Raw genomic sequence first — 14858 nt, forward strand, 5'->3', positions numbered from 1 at the left:
CAAACATGAAGAATAAGCAGAAAGAGACTAAATATATGCTTGCATTACCTTAGACCGTTTGTTTGGCGTATAGGCTTTAGCATTGGCAAAAATAAGCCTGATGTCCTTACAAACGTCTATTGGGTTTTCATATCGGTCTTCTTCAAGAGTCTGGCGCACAGTTCCAAGGTCCATAGGAGTGTCAATTATATTAGTGTAATCCTGGAGACATTTCAGACACATTATTATAAAGATTTACCTAATATAACTACATTAAAATGCAGGATAAACAAGTCACTAGTAGTGTAATGGATCATAAATCTCACAGTTCGGATCACGTTATGTTTTTTTAGTCACGGATTGGACCACTTTTCGCATCAGTCAAAAAGAGGAGACGACAAATGTCATTTGCTTTCCAAATACAGAAACAGTACTGCAAGAGGCTTTTGGTTTTAACTAGCAGAACTTAGAAGCTGTAATTTTATTAAAAATAAAAGGAAGAAATAATCAGCTGAATGAAAGTAAATTGTAAAACATTCAGTACGGTGAAAAATTCAGTTTTACTATCCTTAATGTAATTGTATTGTTTACAAATTTCTATTCTTTATGTATATTTTTAGACCACAGTTTATGTACAATTGTATTTATTGTAATTTTTTTTTAAACTTCTATTAATATGACATGTTAGGCACCTAGGGTCTGAGAGTAACGTGATTTCGATTCTCCATGTGTCCTGTATATGTGGCTGAATTGACAATAAAGCTGACTTTGACTACTGCTGCTGATAACGCTAAATGTAGAAATCTAACATTACAATTTTGTACAATTCATATTTTTTGGTCTCATTTTTAATAAATGATTTAGTTTTTCACTCATAAAACTTCATGCTTAATTGCTAGATTATATATTTTTTAAGGACATATATGTTAATATCACTACAATATTATGGACTGAAAGATCCCCTGTAAATGCGGTATTCCGAGTGTAAACATGTAAACTCCACAATCAAACTATTACCGTCGTGTAGGATCTTCGCCGCATTTTGTGACAGGATAGTTTATACACACACAGCTTTCTGACGCTACCTACAGAGTGCATCTAAGTGATAGAGAAATGCGGAGGTTTTTTCTATCACATGCTGTGCGGTATCAAACATTCCATTAAAACTTCACTCTTCCAGCAGTTCCTCGAATCAATCTTGTTTGTCACGGGGGCATGCATAAAATGTTGCTGAATGAAAGTGCCAAACTGCAGTTAAAGTCCACCATTCAATAATATGGCAAATAAGTTGATTACTGATATCCATTTAAACAATCAAGGTCTTTCTCCCCTGCGTCTGTGTTGTTTTGCCTCTGTGAAAATCAGTATGTGCAAAAACAGAAACTCCCATTTTTATGCACCTTCCCTCTTTCCCACCCCAGACACTCCCACCTAAACAGAGATGGACACACCCATTTTCCTGACTTTTTCCAAACTAGAGGTGTGAAAACACCCTGCTGAGACGGGGGTTTCGTGGCCCTTTGACTAACTCCAACCTTTATATAAATTTGTTTTTAAAAAAACAGAAAATATTTTTTTTTTCTCTAGAGAAAACAGTAAGGACAAATAAAATGATCATACATCAAATTAGGGAGATAGTATAGCTTATTATAAAAACAAAAAAATATATAATTATAAAATTACAGAACACTCAGCAAAACTAACATGGTTTTTTTGTAGCTAATATTGTCTAAAACAAAATAATTATCAAGATGCTACACAAAATATCTCAACATTCAACATACAGCTGTATTACTGCAAAATGGCAAAAATGTGTGTGAGGCGGAAGTGCACATCAACAATTGGCAACAATTCTATGACAGCTCTTACCAATGTTTTTGAACAGTGTCTGTGACTGAAACCAAGATTTTCCAATATTATCAACGTAATGCTTTTCTTTTATATTAATATGTCTATTAATGCTTCTGAATCGACAGACAGCATTATTCCACTTGATTGCACTTTCCCCGTTTATTTGTTTTTTACTGTAGGCGTTAGTTTGGTTGTGCAATTTTGATTGGGCAAAACGAAAGTGTGCTCACTTAATTAGCTAGTAAGACTGCCACACACATACAGCAGTCACGCATTTGCTCTGGGTGGGGGAAATTAAATAATATATACTTCATATCGCAGCCTCTAGCGATTAACTAATTGCCCTAATAAGCCCTAATAAGAATATAATTTTGCTATCAAATGAACAGCTGAAGAATGCAAGCAGCTTATTATTACTGACAGTTTTACATCAGATTCTCAAGATCAGAAAAGAAAACCCTTTCCTGAACATTTATCCTTTATTTTGTTTTTAGAGACTCACTGGATAATCGCTTTGATCTACGGGATCCCGGAAAGGCTCCGAATCCTCACACTCAAACATGTAGTCCAGTAAACGTTTACAATGGTCCTTCCAAGCATCCCTGTCCAGCACAACCTCCACTGATGGCTGCCAAAATCAAGAGAAGGTGTTAGAAAGAATTGGGCAGATACATTTCTTCCCTTTCAAAGTACTCAACTCTGCTACTATGCTAATGAAGTACTATAAATAAATAATTATATATATATATATATATATATATATATATATATATATATAAATGTGTATATATATATATATATATATATATATAAATGTGTATATATATATATATATATATATATATATATATATATATATATATATATATATACACATACATGTATGTATGTATATATATACATACATATATATATATATATACATATATATATATATATACATATATATATATATATATATATATATATATATATATATATATATATATATATATATATATATATATATATATCTTGCAGTACCTGGCGAAGTCTTTGTCCGGCTGAGGTTCCCGGTGCATCAATGTCATCCATTTCCTGGGAGCAACATCTGAATCAATATTGTGTTTTCCAGTAAAATGAGATATCAAGCAGAACAAACTCACCTCATCGTCAGAGTACTCCATGTTCTCAACAGCATTATAGATCTCCATAATGTCTGTGCAGTGAAGTTTACTGCCATCGTATTGGAAATAAATGGTTAAGTTTCAGATGGGCACAAAAATAAATAACTAAACTAATAAAATTACACGTGGATTTTTGGAAACAACTGTTCAGAACCAACCTGATGAACTTAATGAGAACATTTGTTATGATTTTGGCAGATTGTGCAATCTTGCTGCGAGGTTCATTGAAGGTCTTGGCATTTTGTTCAATGTGTTTCACATCCCAGATTAGTGCCGATAGCCTCCTTAAATGAGAACAAAAATTAAACAAAGACATTAAAACAAACCAAAAGCAGGCTACGCAATCTTAGAGTTAACTTATTCCAAATAAAATAAAGTGATAATGTCTGTGCTGAAGACCCAATCAACCCCATTCATTTAGATAATGTAGAAGTCTTCATACAAAATGCTGCTGCCAGACTTAACTTATACAAAAAGAAAGAATTTCTCCAGTCTTACAGTGTTTATCTGTAGAATTTATAATGGCTTATATTATAATAGTTATAATAAATAACTTTTATTACATATCAAAATACAAGAAACTTAAGATTGTTCCTCTTGTTGGGTTAATGTCGTATCGAGTTAGCCCGACTCATCATGTAGAATCAACTGAAGACAACCATCTAATTGGTAATTCAGCAACAATTCAGAGTGGAGAACAAAAACTGCCCATCAAGTTAAAAGATTCAAGTCAAGAAAGAACACAAAAGTTTTTGCTACATTTGTAAAACGATTGCAAACGATATGGATTATATTATTAGACAAATTTAAACAAATCTAGACTTTTAGACAAATTTTAAATTGAATCCCTCTGAGCTAAGTCACAATTACTGTGTTAATGGTACTAAATGACTTTATGTTCATCACGAGCCAACAACACCGCTGCTTTTCATCTGTTGTTTAGCATTGGCTTGATGCGTCCCTTTCCTAAGAGTGACAGAGCTTTTTTTAGTAGGTATACAACGATTATAGATTTTGGTTGTCCAATTATCACATGAAAAATTCTTAGATTTTAAATTGTTAGTTATTGCTTCTCAGTAACAAAACACAGCACAAAATAATATTGAAAACACCCAGAGAAGTCAATTTCTCTTTGGCCTTAAAAATAAGTTAATTTTTATTTTATTTTTGCATTTTAAACAAAAGTAATAATTTTAAACTAAAAATAAATGACAGAACAATAAATAAATAAAGAAATGCAAATAAGAAGAATAGTAGTATTTAGTAGTTTTCAATACTACTAAAAATAGTATTAGTCTAATGTAAACCTAAGTATCATATTAGCTAAGTATTTCCCTTTTGAAGAAAACAAATGTAGTCAAAGGCTGCTAAACCTATGTCTGAAAAGCTTTTGATCAACTCTATTATGAACTTCTTTGCTATTTTCCTTTTGTATTTTTCTTCTGTTTGGAGTAGAAATGTGTCTATTCCATACAAAGTATGAAGCTGATTGGTCAGTTCTTGTCAAGTGACTCGTAACATGCAACTTTAAACTAGTGCACAGCTAGCATAACTTTTAGTTGCAGCAGTTTTGTTCAGTACAGAAAATCGGTATTGAGAGGCTTTTACGATTAATTAACCATGACCAAGTAAAGCGCAGTTAATAGTGAAATCTGTAAATTGTTGCATCTTTATATTCAAGCATTGCTTTCTTTTTTTTGGTGGATGAAGTTTCAATGGATAAATCTCTTCAGTAAATGTATATTCTGTGATTCAAAGACAAACGATAGTCTTGACGATAAAGGGGTCAATGTGATCGTGCACACCAATGCCCATAACGGCGTAAAAGCGTCATAAAAAAAAAAGCCTTATGCTAGTTTTTTTTTGTTTTGACGCACCACGTCAAAACCTTCTCCACCAATCAGGTTGGCACTTTTATTCAGGTGCACAGAGCTGCTGAAGTCACAGTAAACGGCAGGTGCTCAAGCACAAAACTATCAATGCAAGCGCACATTGAAGAATCATTTCTTCATCGCTATAGCTGGAGCTACTGTTTGAACCATTCATAACAACAAGTGTGTCAACTTTTTGTCTTCTTCTGTTTTACAAGCGGGTGTTAGAAGCTTAAAATTGTGTAGCGCCATCTAACGTCAAGAAGCGATTTTGCATATTCTTCTGCTCAATGCCAGTGAAAATTCGATTGGATTTGAATCCAGAAAAACGTCATGAATAACGTTGATTTTAAACACAAACGAAAAGGATCCCAGTGTGTATGAGCCTTTAAAGTTTGGATGAAAATATAGGAAAATAACCCAATTAAACATTGGAGATTGTTTAGATTACTAGCTGTCTGGACTACTATGATCTTTAGAGCTATAAATTTGTTGTATTGATGAGCAGCATCAAAAAATTCTATTTCTGTTTTTACAATTAAAAAGAATACAATAAGAGTGTAGAGAAATCATAAAGATGAAGGACTGCTACAAACCTGTAGAAGTTGTGCTTGAGCCGCAGTTTGATGGTGTTCAGATCGGTGGGATATGCAATGACAGTACAATATGTAGGATACTGAGTGAGGTCAACCGGACCAGAGAAAGGAGCTGTAATATCTGTTGAAAAGTGCAAGAAATGACATTTTAAATCACAGTTAAAGGGGCAGCTCACAAAATATGTATATGTTTTTAAATGCTTTACCCACCCTCAAGTCATTTCAAACCTGGATGTCTTTTGTCTAATTTTGGAAGACAAATAAAAATATTTGTAACATTCCCAAGCCAATTTTGTCCATACTTTAAAATCCTTAAAAATTTCGTTTAAAAAAAATAAATAATAATAATATTATCACAGTAACTTTAAATACTGGACAGACAAAACCTTTTAATTTAGGCTTTCAGTCATGTAAACATTGATCAACCTGCATTGCACATGATAAAAGATAAACAGCAGCTCTAAACATGTGCTTGACTAGAGAGAACCAGTGGAGTTTGCTGTTACGACCTCCATTTTCAGACAAAATTACACCAACTAAGTAATATTCATAATGTTAAATACATGGACTATGAATGGATGAGCAAAAACTAAAACTGAACACATTTAAAAAAGTATCCGTGTCCTAATGATTAACAAAAGTCTGATGGGTTTGAAATGACATGATGGTGAGTAAAATCTTGACAACTCCTTGCCGAAATGACAAAATTAAAAAGTGTTCATGTAAAAACTAGAAGCAAAAAACAAAGAGTGTAATAGCAAAATCAAACATACCCACAGTCATAAGCTGCTCTATTCCTGCAATGATGCGTGCGCTCTCTTGTTCCCGACCCCTGTCCCCCCATTCACCCCTTTGAGGTTTATACAGGATATCCATCATCTCCTCATCTGTCACTGGTACTCCAGCACTCGCCGACTCCGGCTGTTCAGCTGCAAAATAAAGAGCCAATCCTGAATGAACAGTTACTCAAACTATAGCTAAAGTTGCTTGACAAACTTTGATGCTGGCTTGAGAAAGACAACATGACTACGCTCGGACCTTCCAGACAGCTGGCAGGAAGCGCAGTGGTTGCCAACATGCTAGGTGGTTGCTAGATAGTGAGTGATTGTTAGGCACCTGGTAGGATACACTAGGTTGTTAATTAGCAAGCTTCATTTACATGTTTAATCAAACCTTAATAGTTTGTAAACATTTTTAGCATGTTATAGCATTTAGCTAATTGTTGCTAATTATTGCTAGCATAGAACAAAGTAAGCCCAGTTTGCTAGCATGAGTCAAACGAGCCAATACGGAGATATTGCTGTTGTTAAAGGGTTGCCAGGTTAGTCTATTTTGTTGCTATGGATCTGACTGACAGTTGGGAGTAATGATACTTTAAAGCTTCTTGCCAGTATTAAGATATAAATCAACCCCGATGTCTCTTTGACAGTCAAAAACTGAATTCGACTTAAAGGTGCAGTAGGTCATCTCTGTTCACGCATGTCCACCATTAGTGCGTACAGGCCTGCATGCGCGCCACGCGTTCACGTGCACACGAGACCGTCACAGTCGCAATAAAATCAAATGCTGAATTTAAACTTTTAAAGTCATAAATCAATATTGGAGTTGGTTTTGCTGTTGGAGGAAGCACGACACCATGGCTGAAGGATTTCTGTTAGACAGGTGATGTTCTGTTTTTCAGTCACGCAGAGCTGATGTAGAGTGTGTTGCTTTTTTAAATGGGTTGTAATCAGGGCTTAACATTAACTTTTTTGATCACCAGCCACTGTGGCTAGTAGATTTCCAACATTGCTAGCCACTTGCCATTTTCACAAGCCACAATTTTGTTGCTTCGAAAATATATTTTGTATTATTAAATGTGACTTTGACAAGCTAAAATGACTTGATTTAGATGTTGTGTTGTCAACATGCCTCCTTATTTATTTCACTGTTTGTGTGTGTTGTGTATGAGCTTGCTCACTGTGCATGAGCAAACGGGTTGTGTTGCACTGCAATTGGTTTTTATTTCACATGACTTTTTTTAGGGCTTAAAATTAAGGATTTAAAAAATGTATCTCTGACCACACTAAAAAGAAATAATTATTTCTTAGCCACACATTTTAAATGTCAAAACAAGCAAATATATAGCTGTATATATGCACTTTTTATTCGACAAAACAAATAAATAAAAAATTTATTTCTTTTTTTTACAAAATTTAAAAAGGTCTATTGTCATGTTTCTAAAATAATCACAGTAATCTTTCCTGGCTAAAGGTCCCAGATCAGCGGTTACTACACATATATGGGGAGTTAATCTCATATTGAAGCAATGTTATTTGCAAAGGATGATAATTAAACTATATTAACAAAATATGATCATGTGCCTGAGAATAATTAAAACGAAAGCCGTGACTGCTGCTGCTGCTTACAAAAGGTTTGCTGCTAACACATCGCTTTTTGTCTAGTCTATTTCAGAGAACCGATCGCGCTACCTCTACACGATTGTTTCGTGCAAGTAAACGGGAACGCCCGAGCGGGCTTTTTAACAATCGTGCGCATCACATAACCTGTGCGCGCGAGTAATCATCCTCTCATAAGGTATTCACCTGCTTTTGCTCGCGCGAACATGGTTATTTTTGTCAGTCGTGCTGCTTCCCGATTCTAAGATCACATTTGCATGCATTTTGAGCAATCCTTATTGTCGAACCCTGCTTTAAGAAAATTACAATGTAAAAATTATTTCCAACCTGCCTAAGTGGCTAGTGGGAGCGGCTGTCCAACCCAGTAAGCTCAAATCTACCCGCATTTGGCGGGCTGGCAGGTGTTAATGTAAAGCCCTGGTTGTATACACAGAAGTGTTGCTCAGCCGCTAAAAACTTTCGGCGAATGCTTGATGTGACTATTTTCAGTTTAATTTATTTTGTTTAACAACAAATCAGAAGTCAATAGCGCCATTCCGCCTAGGCTGCTTTACTGAGCTGAAGTTGCTTTTATATTCACATTGGTTTATTTTTTAACAATGACAGCCTCCCTATACTGTTTACCATGCTACTCTGAATATTCGTTCTGAAATAGCATGTAAGTGTGGCTTAGTAATAAGTGAAATTAGTGCACATCGCCGGCCAACCACTAACTACATTTCTAACTGGCGAATGACATGAACTAGTGGGTTGTCAACTGTCATGTTGCGGAGCCCGCGTTCACGATTTCAGGAGGTGTGGCTTTGAAACAGTCCCTCCCCTGCCGTGCAAAGATAATAAGCTAACCGGTTAGCATTTTGGCAGATCACCTACTGCACCTTTAATGTACAAATATTTAATTGTATAATATTTTTTGAAAAGATAATGCTTAAATTTATTAGACAACTGTAAGTGTGACCCGTCTTAAAATATATAGCAACGAACCACAACACTACACAGCTTTTGGCCAAATTCAGTTTAAATAGCATAATGGTGTGTTGGATTTCTCAAGCCAACATAACTGGAGGGCGACTGATTGACTGGCCTAATTGGCCTGTGGCTACAGACAGGAATCAGAACCAAAACTTGGAAAATAATCCAGTGGTTAAATGTGCAATATATAGGATAGACAGCTGTGGTTGAACTGGGTATTGCAGTCCCAATTCGAAATATTGAAGGAGGCCCCACCTCCGGTGTCTGTATGTAAATGCGAGTTGCCAGATTGAGAACACCAATTGCAGTGAGCGAGCTTGAGCCTTATCCACACTAGCAGGAATTTTGTAGCTGCCTGACGCTCTCGGTGTAATAGGTGCACCCATCTCGAGGTTGCTTAGAAAACACTTGGCTCAAAAATTCACAATTAATTTAGTTTGGACTGATTTGGGGCAAAATAGCGTAATTTTAATACTTTTTTTTCGATTTTGTTTGAAGTATAAAAAACCTTAAGAAAAGCAAGAGCAAACAAACTACACTGCATTTAGTAAAAAGTGGTTTAAATTCTCCCTCTATGAATGGCAAAGGCCCAATCCCAATTCTACCCCTTAGCCCTTCCCCTTAACCCTACCCCTTGTTTTGCGTGAAGGGGTAGGGGTGTCCAAATTCTCTTTAGCTTGGGGGACTAAGAGCAAGGGCTAGATATCCCTCGAAACTTGGACTTTTCAGGACCACGCTTGAAACCAAGCGATAAGAAAATTTCCCAGAATACACCAGCCACAACGGCTGCATAGCTGCACCCGGAAGCAAGAACCACAAATTAGTATTTTTCGTCATGCTTTAAAAAAAAAAAAATAAATAATTAAATTATCTATAATCCATAATAATAACTCCTGCATAGCAGTCCCACAACATTCTGACACTCAAATACCCTGTCAGAAAAGTCTAGTGGCTGGAAATGACCTTTTTACAGTGTCTGCTATAATGTTAATGTTGCTTTTGGTGTGTTTACATAGATAAATATGGCCACGGTGTAAATGCGCAGTATAGTTACAATCTTATTGTCACATTATTTCATTATGATAACATGATATATGCCTTCAGTAAATTCCTGAAGAAAAATAGCACAACTGCAATAACTACAGCAGTCGTGATCGTCTGATCTCAAATGAAGCAAGAGATTGCGATGATATATGATGACGTGTGCAGGTGCTGTAGTGCTGTCCCATTCCTTAGGGGTCAATTTTAAAGGGGTAGGAGTACAAAAATCTAATTGGGATTGGGCAAAATAAGCATTCGCTTTAAGATGAAACTCAAGTAGTCAGAAGTACCATTTTCAGGAATAGCTTCTACGTCCCATGGACTCAGCTTTTCGGTCTCGCCATTGTCCCACCTGCAAAACAAAAGAACATTATGTACAGGGGCCTTTTTAAAAGAATCTGTCCATTTAAATCAATAATAAGTTGGGGCTTACTTGACTTTGAAGCACTGAAAATGGCTGTCGGGATATTCAGATTGATATGGCTCATGACAAACTATGGCCCCAAACCACCAGGCGTCATCGATCACAGAGCGAAAACGGTCATCTAGAAGAACCACAGCATGAACATCAGAACAGACAGATTATATTTCTCTAAATTACTCAATGGTTAAATTGATGCACGGTACAACTATGTAGTTATTCTCAGGTCATTCTTCCAACTTACTCGAAGTCCACACTCTGTTTCGCGCCTCATCGTAGCTTTGACGTAATACCAGAAAATCTATTACGTCTGCCATATCATGATATCTAAGAATTGAAAAAAATGTGTTTAAAACTAAGCTTTATCAAAAACCAAATGTTTATCAGATGGCCAACATTTACTTAATATACACCATATCTTATCAACTTACTTTATTGAAAAGGTTCGGTCTGTTATTTTGCCAGTTCCAGGGTCAATCTGGGTCAGTTTCAGACAGCATAATGTTGGAGGGCAAACTTCATATTTGATCCCTGTTATTTTCACAAACTCTTGGTCCTGGAAAAAAAACATGATTTATGATTTTAAAAGTCAAAGATTAGGTGCTATGAGATGCTATGAGAATGTATAGCATCGATTCCCTATTGCTAGCCTATTTCCAAAAACTTGGAGTGTTCCATTAACTCTTTACCTTGACTTTTTAACTCTATACCTCTAAAAAATAAATAATTTTGGTAAAACCCCAGCATTTTTTGCTCTTACTCTTAACTGCATCTTCTTCCATGGCTGTTTGTCTAGGTTTATTGGGTACAGGTTCATGCGACAGACTGCATCCACATATGCCTCATGACCCTGACGGAAATAGATGACCTACGTCCAAAACAATGGATATAAAAACAACAACAGTGGGTTTTAGACACGTGTCAGTTGCACATTAATACAGATGAGATGAGAGAATCTTATTCTATACCTCATCTCCCATTTGAGGGACAAATGGGGACTTTCGGGGAACAACGTCAGTAATCCAAGCTGGAGGACGGAACTCATTCGATATCTCTCTGTTAATGGATGGCCTTGGTTTAGAGTGCTAAGAATAAAAAAATATATATCAATTTGTTATTTTTTTAACTTCCATGAAAACAGACAAAGACTGAGTTCTAGTCAAAAACAATATTTCAAGAGTTTAAAACAATCTTCAGTACCAATTTCATACATTGTTCCCTAAATTTTAGGAGACAGGAAAGCATGGGATGCAGAGACCTTGATTTGGCACTCAAACTTGGGTTGCCACAAGTACTGTAGTGCTAAAGGTCAGAGCTGTAACTGAGTCTATTTGGCGCTTATACAAAGTCGATAATTATGGCCTGTTCTACTTAGTGGTATGGTTCTATAAAGAACGGTATGCATTTATGTCCATGTCTACTGTAAAGTCTGGGACACATCAGGCTGACGCCAAGCAACAAGCATTAACGAAAGCCAACTATGTTTGGACAAAAAAGCTGTGCATGAACACACCAAATGGACAGCAGCCATTTATACTTCTGCGTCAAACGCCGGCGTATGCTACGGCGCTGACGCATAGCCCTTCGCTGTGGCTGTCGGCATGGCTGACGTGCACCTCTCAAAAATTGTAACTACACGTCGCAACGACGCGTAGCGCAAGCTCTGTGATTGGTCGGCTTGGTAGCGCTGACGAGTCTGGGCGCGACCGAGAGCCGCGCGAATGGCGCGAGCGATTGTTTACAAGTGTGGAGTCCCGTGAAGGAGCTCCAGATGGAAAGTTTTGTTTTGTGTTTACCTCATTGCACGTCCGCCGGTTTCTGCCTCAAAATGAGCGAGTTTGAGTCACTTGTACAACCAGGAAGTGTTCAGGAAACGCAAAACAGAAGCGAAGAAACTCGACACAGAGGAACATTTACACATCACTGCCAACTAGCGTTTCGGAAGTGTTAATGCAGACCAACAGAGACAGCCCGCAGAAGTATAAATGCACAGCTGCGCGCGTTGCCTGCGCCGTAAGTTACGCCGGTCACTTGACGCAGAAGTATAAACCAGGCTTTACCCACTCCCAGGTGGAAGTAGTCTCTTGTTTAATCCACAAAAGGATACCAAAACTTCCGATGCGCACATGCAAAATCGCAAACGATGCAGCATTTAGTACCCTTTTCACAGTACTCGTCGAGATTTGCTCCTGCAAACTCCTGAAACTCTACATGCTGTAGAGGCTAACAATTTGGCCAACAAGCTCAGACGTGCAGAATACACTAAACCAGTGGTTCTCAAACTTTTTTCATGAAGTACCACCTCAGAAACAATTTGTCTCTCCAAGTACCACCAAAATGAGCAGTATTGAAATACAGTAGCGTAGGCCCAGTAAAGCAGCTACAACTCTGCACGGTTAAAAAAAAACGTGGCAGATTACCTCAGAAATGTGGGCTATGTCATATATGGCACATTATATACATAATTTTTGGTAAATTTTGAAATGTGTGTAGCATGTACTTGACATATTTCGTTCCTCCGCGTACCACTAGAAGGAAGCCTGCGCACCACTAGTGGTACACGTACCACAGTTTGAGAACCACCGCACTAAACCAACTAGCCGAACCGAAGCTGACCAACAGCCCGACAAAGGCCAAGGGCCAACCGCCAGAATACCTAGTAGAGGTGTGAACCTACACTGGTATCATGGTTCGGTTATGATTATCTTGTCCTTGATTTAGTTCAATTCGATTTCTTAGTGCATCACGGTACATTGATGATGCTTTCCATACACGATTTTTTATTTTACTTCACAGCACATCAATTCTCTTTAACAGCAAATTAACTAATGTAAATTATTCCAATTGCTTTAGTGTTGTTGAGCGAGTTCTTACAGCCCTATGATTATTCACGCGCTTAACAGAAAGGGCTGCGATTGAATCTAATGATCTGGCGCTGTTCACCGATAAGCGACACTGATAAACAGACGTGGCATTCACAGCTGATCCATGATAGATGCGGTGGAGAAAACTCGCTCTGAGACACACTTGTGTCTGGATTAACAAATATCACTATAACAGCCAAGAGGAGAAGAAACAAGTGCGACATGTGAACGACCCTTCTTCGAGCAAAATTAACATTGATCGCAACTTGTTGAGGTGAACCATAGAAAGCTGTACTGTACTGAGCTGCTCAGACAAGACATTAAAAGCAGCAGTTCTCAACCCTTGAGATCTTCCCCACTCTGCATATTTCTCTCTAACAGATTTGTTCCAATTGAGTGCAAGTGCCTTGTGAAGTGGACATGACAGGATGTTGTCATGATTGCAGTTTGAAAGAAGTGTGTTTAATTCAAAAGGGAATTAAAGTGAGCAAGAAGTCTCTTGATTGTGGTTGAAAAACCCTTCACACAAGTTTTGTCTGAAGACACCGCAAACACTATTGCAAATCTTTATATTTAAATGAAGTTCAGCTTTTTTCCATGTGCGGGGGTAGCGAGCAGTGATTACTATGTAGGGAACAGTCCAATCTCTCTTCTAATAGTCTGGTTATCTAAATCAAGTGCGTTAAACAAGAGAGGGGGTCATGAGAACTAGGATTAAGAATCACTCAATTAAGGACGATGTAATAACTTGTAAGAAATTTTCATTGCATGTTTAATTTGTGTGCATGTTCTTTTGTTTTCATTGCATTGTACATGACTAACTATCTAACTGACCACTAATGACAATATCTGTAATGCAAGGCCTGTAAGATACCTTTGGTGTTTTGCTTTTGGCTTTTTTGTGCTTTCTAGGGGATGACGTCTCCTCTTCACCTACAGCCGGCTCCTCATCTGCTGGCTCTTCTTCCTCCTCATCATCCTCCTCATCCTCCTCTTCAGAGCTGCTGATCCTGCGGGTAGTGCGTCGTCTAGAAGAATCTGACGTTCGCACACTTATTCCTGCATCTGCCGTCCAGTCGGAATAATCACTGGAGGAGCGGCTTCAGTTATGAACAGAGAGGCATTGGAAACCATTAGATTAATAGAGATGGCACTATCGATTGAAAGCATTGTATGAAAGACTCTTTTTCATTAGCAGCACTAAACTGAGGTCCAAAAATAGCGATCGTTAATAAGTGAACCCAGTCTTGATTTTTGCATTCTCAAAAGACATGATGCACAAATGGCTTCATATGTTTCCGTCCAAAGATGGGAACAAATATCTCTAAAACATTTCTGAACAAAGCATGGTTTCCATCCAATGAGTCAAAGAGAACAAAATCGTCATTTCCTGATAAACTAGCGCTAATTATCAAGAAGAAGAACCACTTTGATGACAGACTTTAGCTGAGAGACTTTAGAATTTACAAAACAACATTTCAGATATTTAAAAATGTGGTCAGTCTGCAGGTTTGTCCAATGTTGTTATTATATCGCAACTATTTTTGTTATCACATGATCTGTTAAAACAAAACTCACATTATTTTTTTCACTGCGCATACTGAAACTGTAAATGTGTTTCCATTGTAGTTTATCTACATTTTTAATATTTTTTTTTTCTTATTCATGGCCCATTTCCACTGAGAGGTATGGCACGTA

At 37.2% G+C, this 14858-nt stretch overlaps 1 protein-coding gene across 3 annotated transcripts in view; it reads right to left on the reverse strand.

The window, feature by feature from the left end:
• The window catches only part of brwd1 (bromodomain and WD repeat domain containing 1), a 1114631-nt gene that overhangs the window by 1060936 nt on the left and 38837 nt on the right, over window positions 1-14858 (reverse strand). The window contains exons 23-36 of one of the 3 annotated variants that reach the window (XR_015508882.1): window positions 14035-14260; window positions 11265-11381; window positions 11057-11164; window positions 10728-10852; window positions 10541-10623; window positions 10309-10420; window positions 10166-10227; window positions 6241-6392; window positions 5464-5584; window positions 3155-3280; window positions 2976-3045; window positions 2854-2907; window positions 2333-2458; window positions 49-201 (exon numbers count right to left, since the gene is read on the reverse strand). Coding sequence is in view for 1 of the 3 variants with exons in the window: in XM_087283468.1 (XP_087139594.1) it covers window positions 49-201; window positions 2333-2458; window positions 2854-2907; window positions 2976-3045; window positions 3155-3280; window positions 5464-5584; window positions 6237-6392; window positions 10166-10227; window positions 10309-10420; window positions 10541-10623; window positions 10728-10852; window positions 11057-11164; window positions 11265-11381; window positions 14035-14260 (1639 nt within the window). In the remaining 2 variants the exon portion in view is untranslated. Of the gene's footprint in view, window positions 1-48; window positions 202-2332; window positions 2459-2853; window positions 2908-2975; window positions 3046-3154; window positions 3281-5463; window positions 5585-6236; window positions 6393-9731; window positions 10228-10308; window positions 10421-10540; window positions 10624-10727; window positions 10853-11056; window positions 11165-11264; window positions 11382-14034; window positions 14261-14858 lie in introns of all 3 variants that reach the window. The other 2 variants (XM_087283468.1, XR_015508883.1) reach the window with 2 other exon arrangements.

Source organism: Danio rerio, chromosome 15 (assembly GCF_052040795.2).
Source record: "Danio rerio strain M-AB ecotype USA chromosome 15, GRCz13ab, whole genome shotgun sequence".
Classification (NCBI taxonomy): Eukaryota; Metazoa; Chordata; class Actinopteri; order Cypriniformes; family Danionidae; genus Danio; species Danio rerio.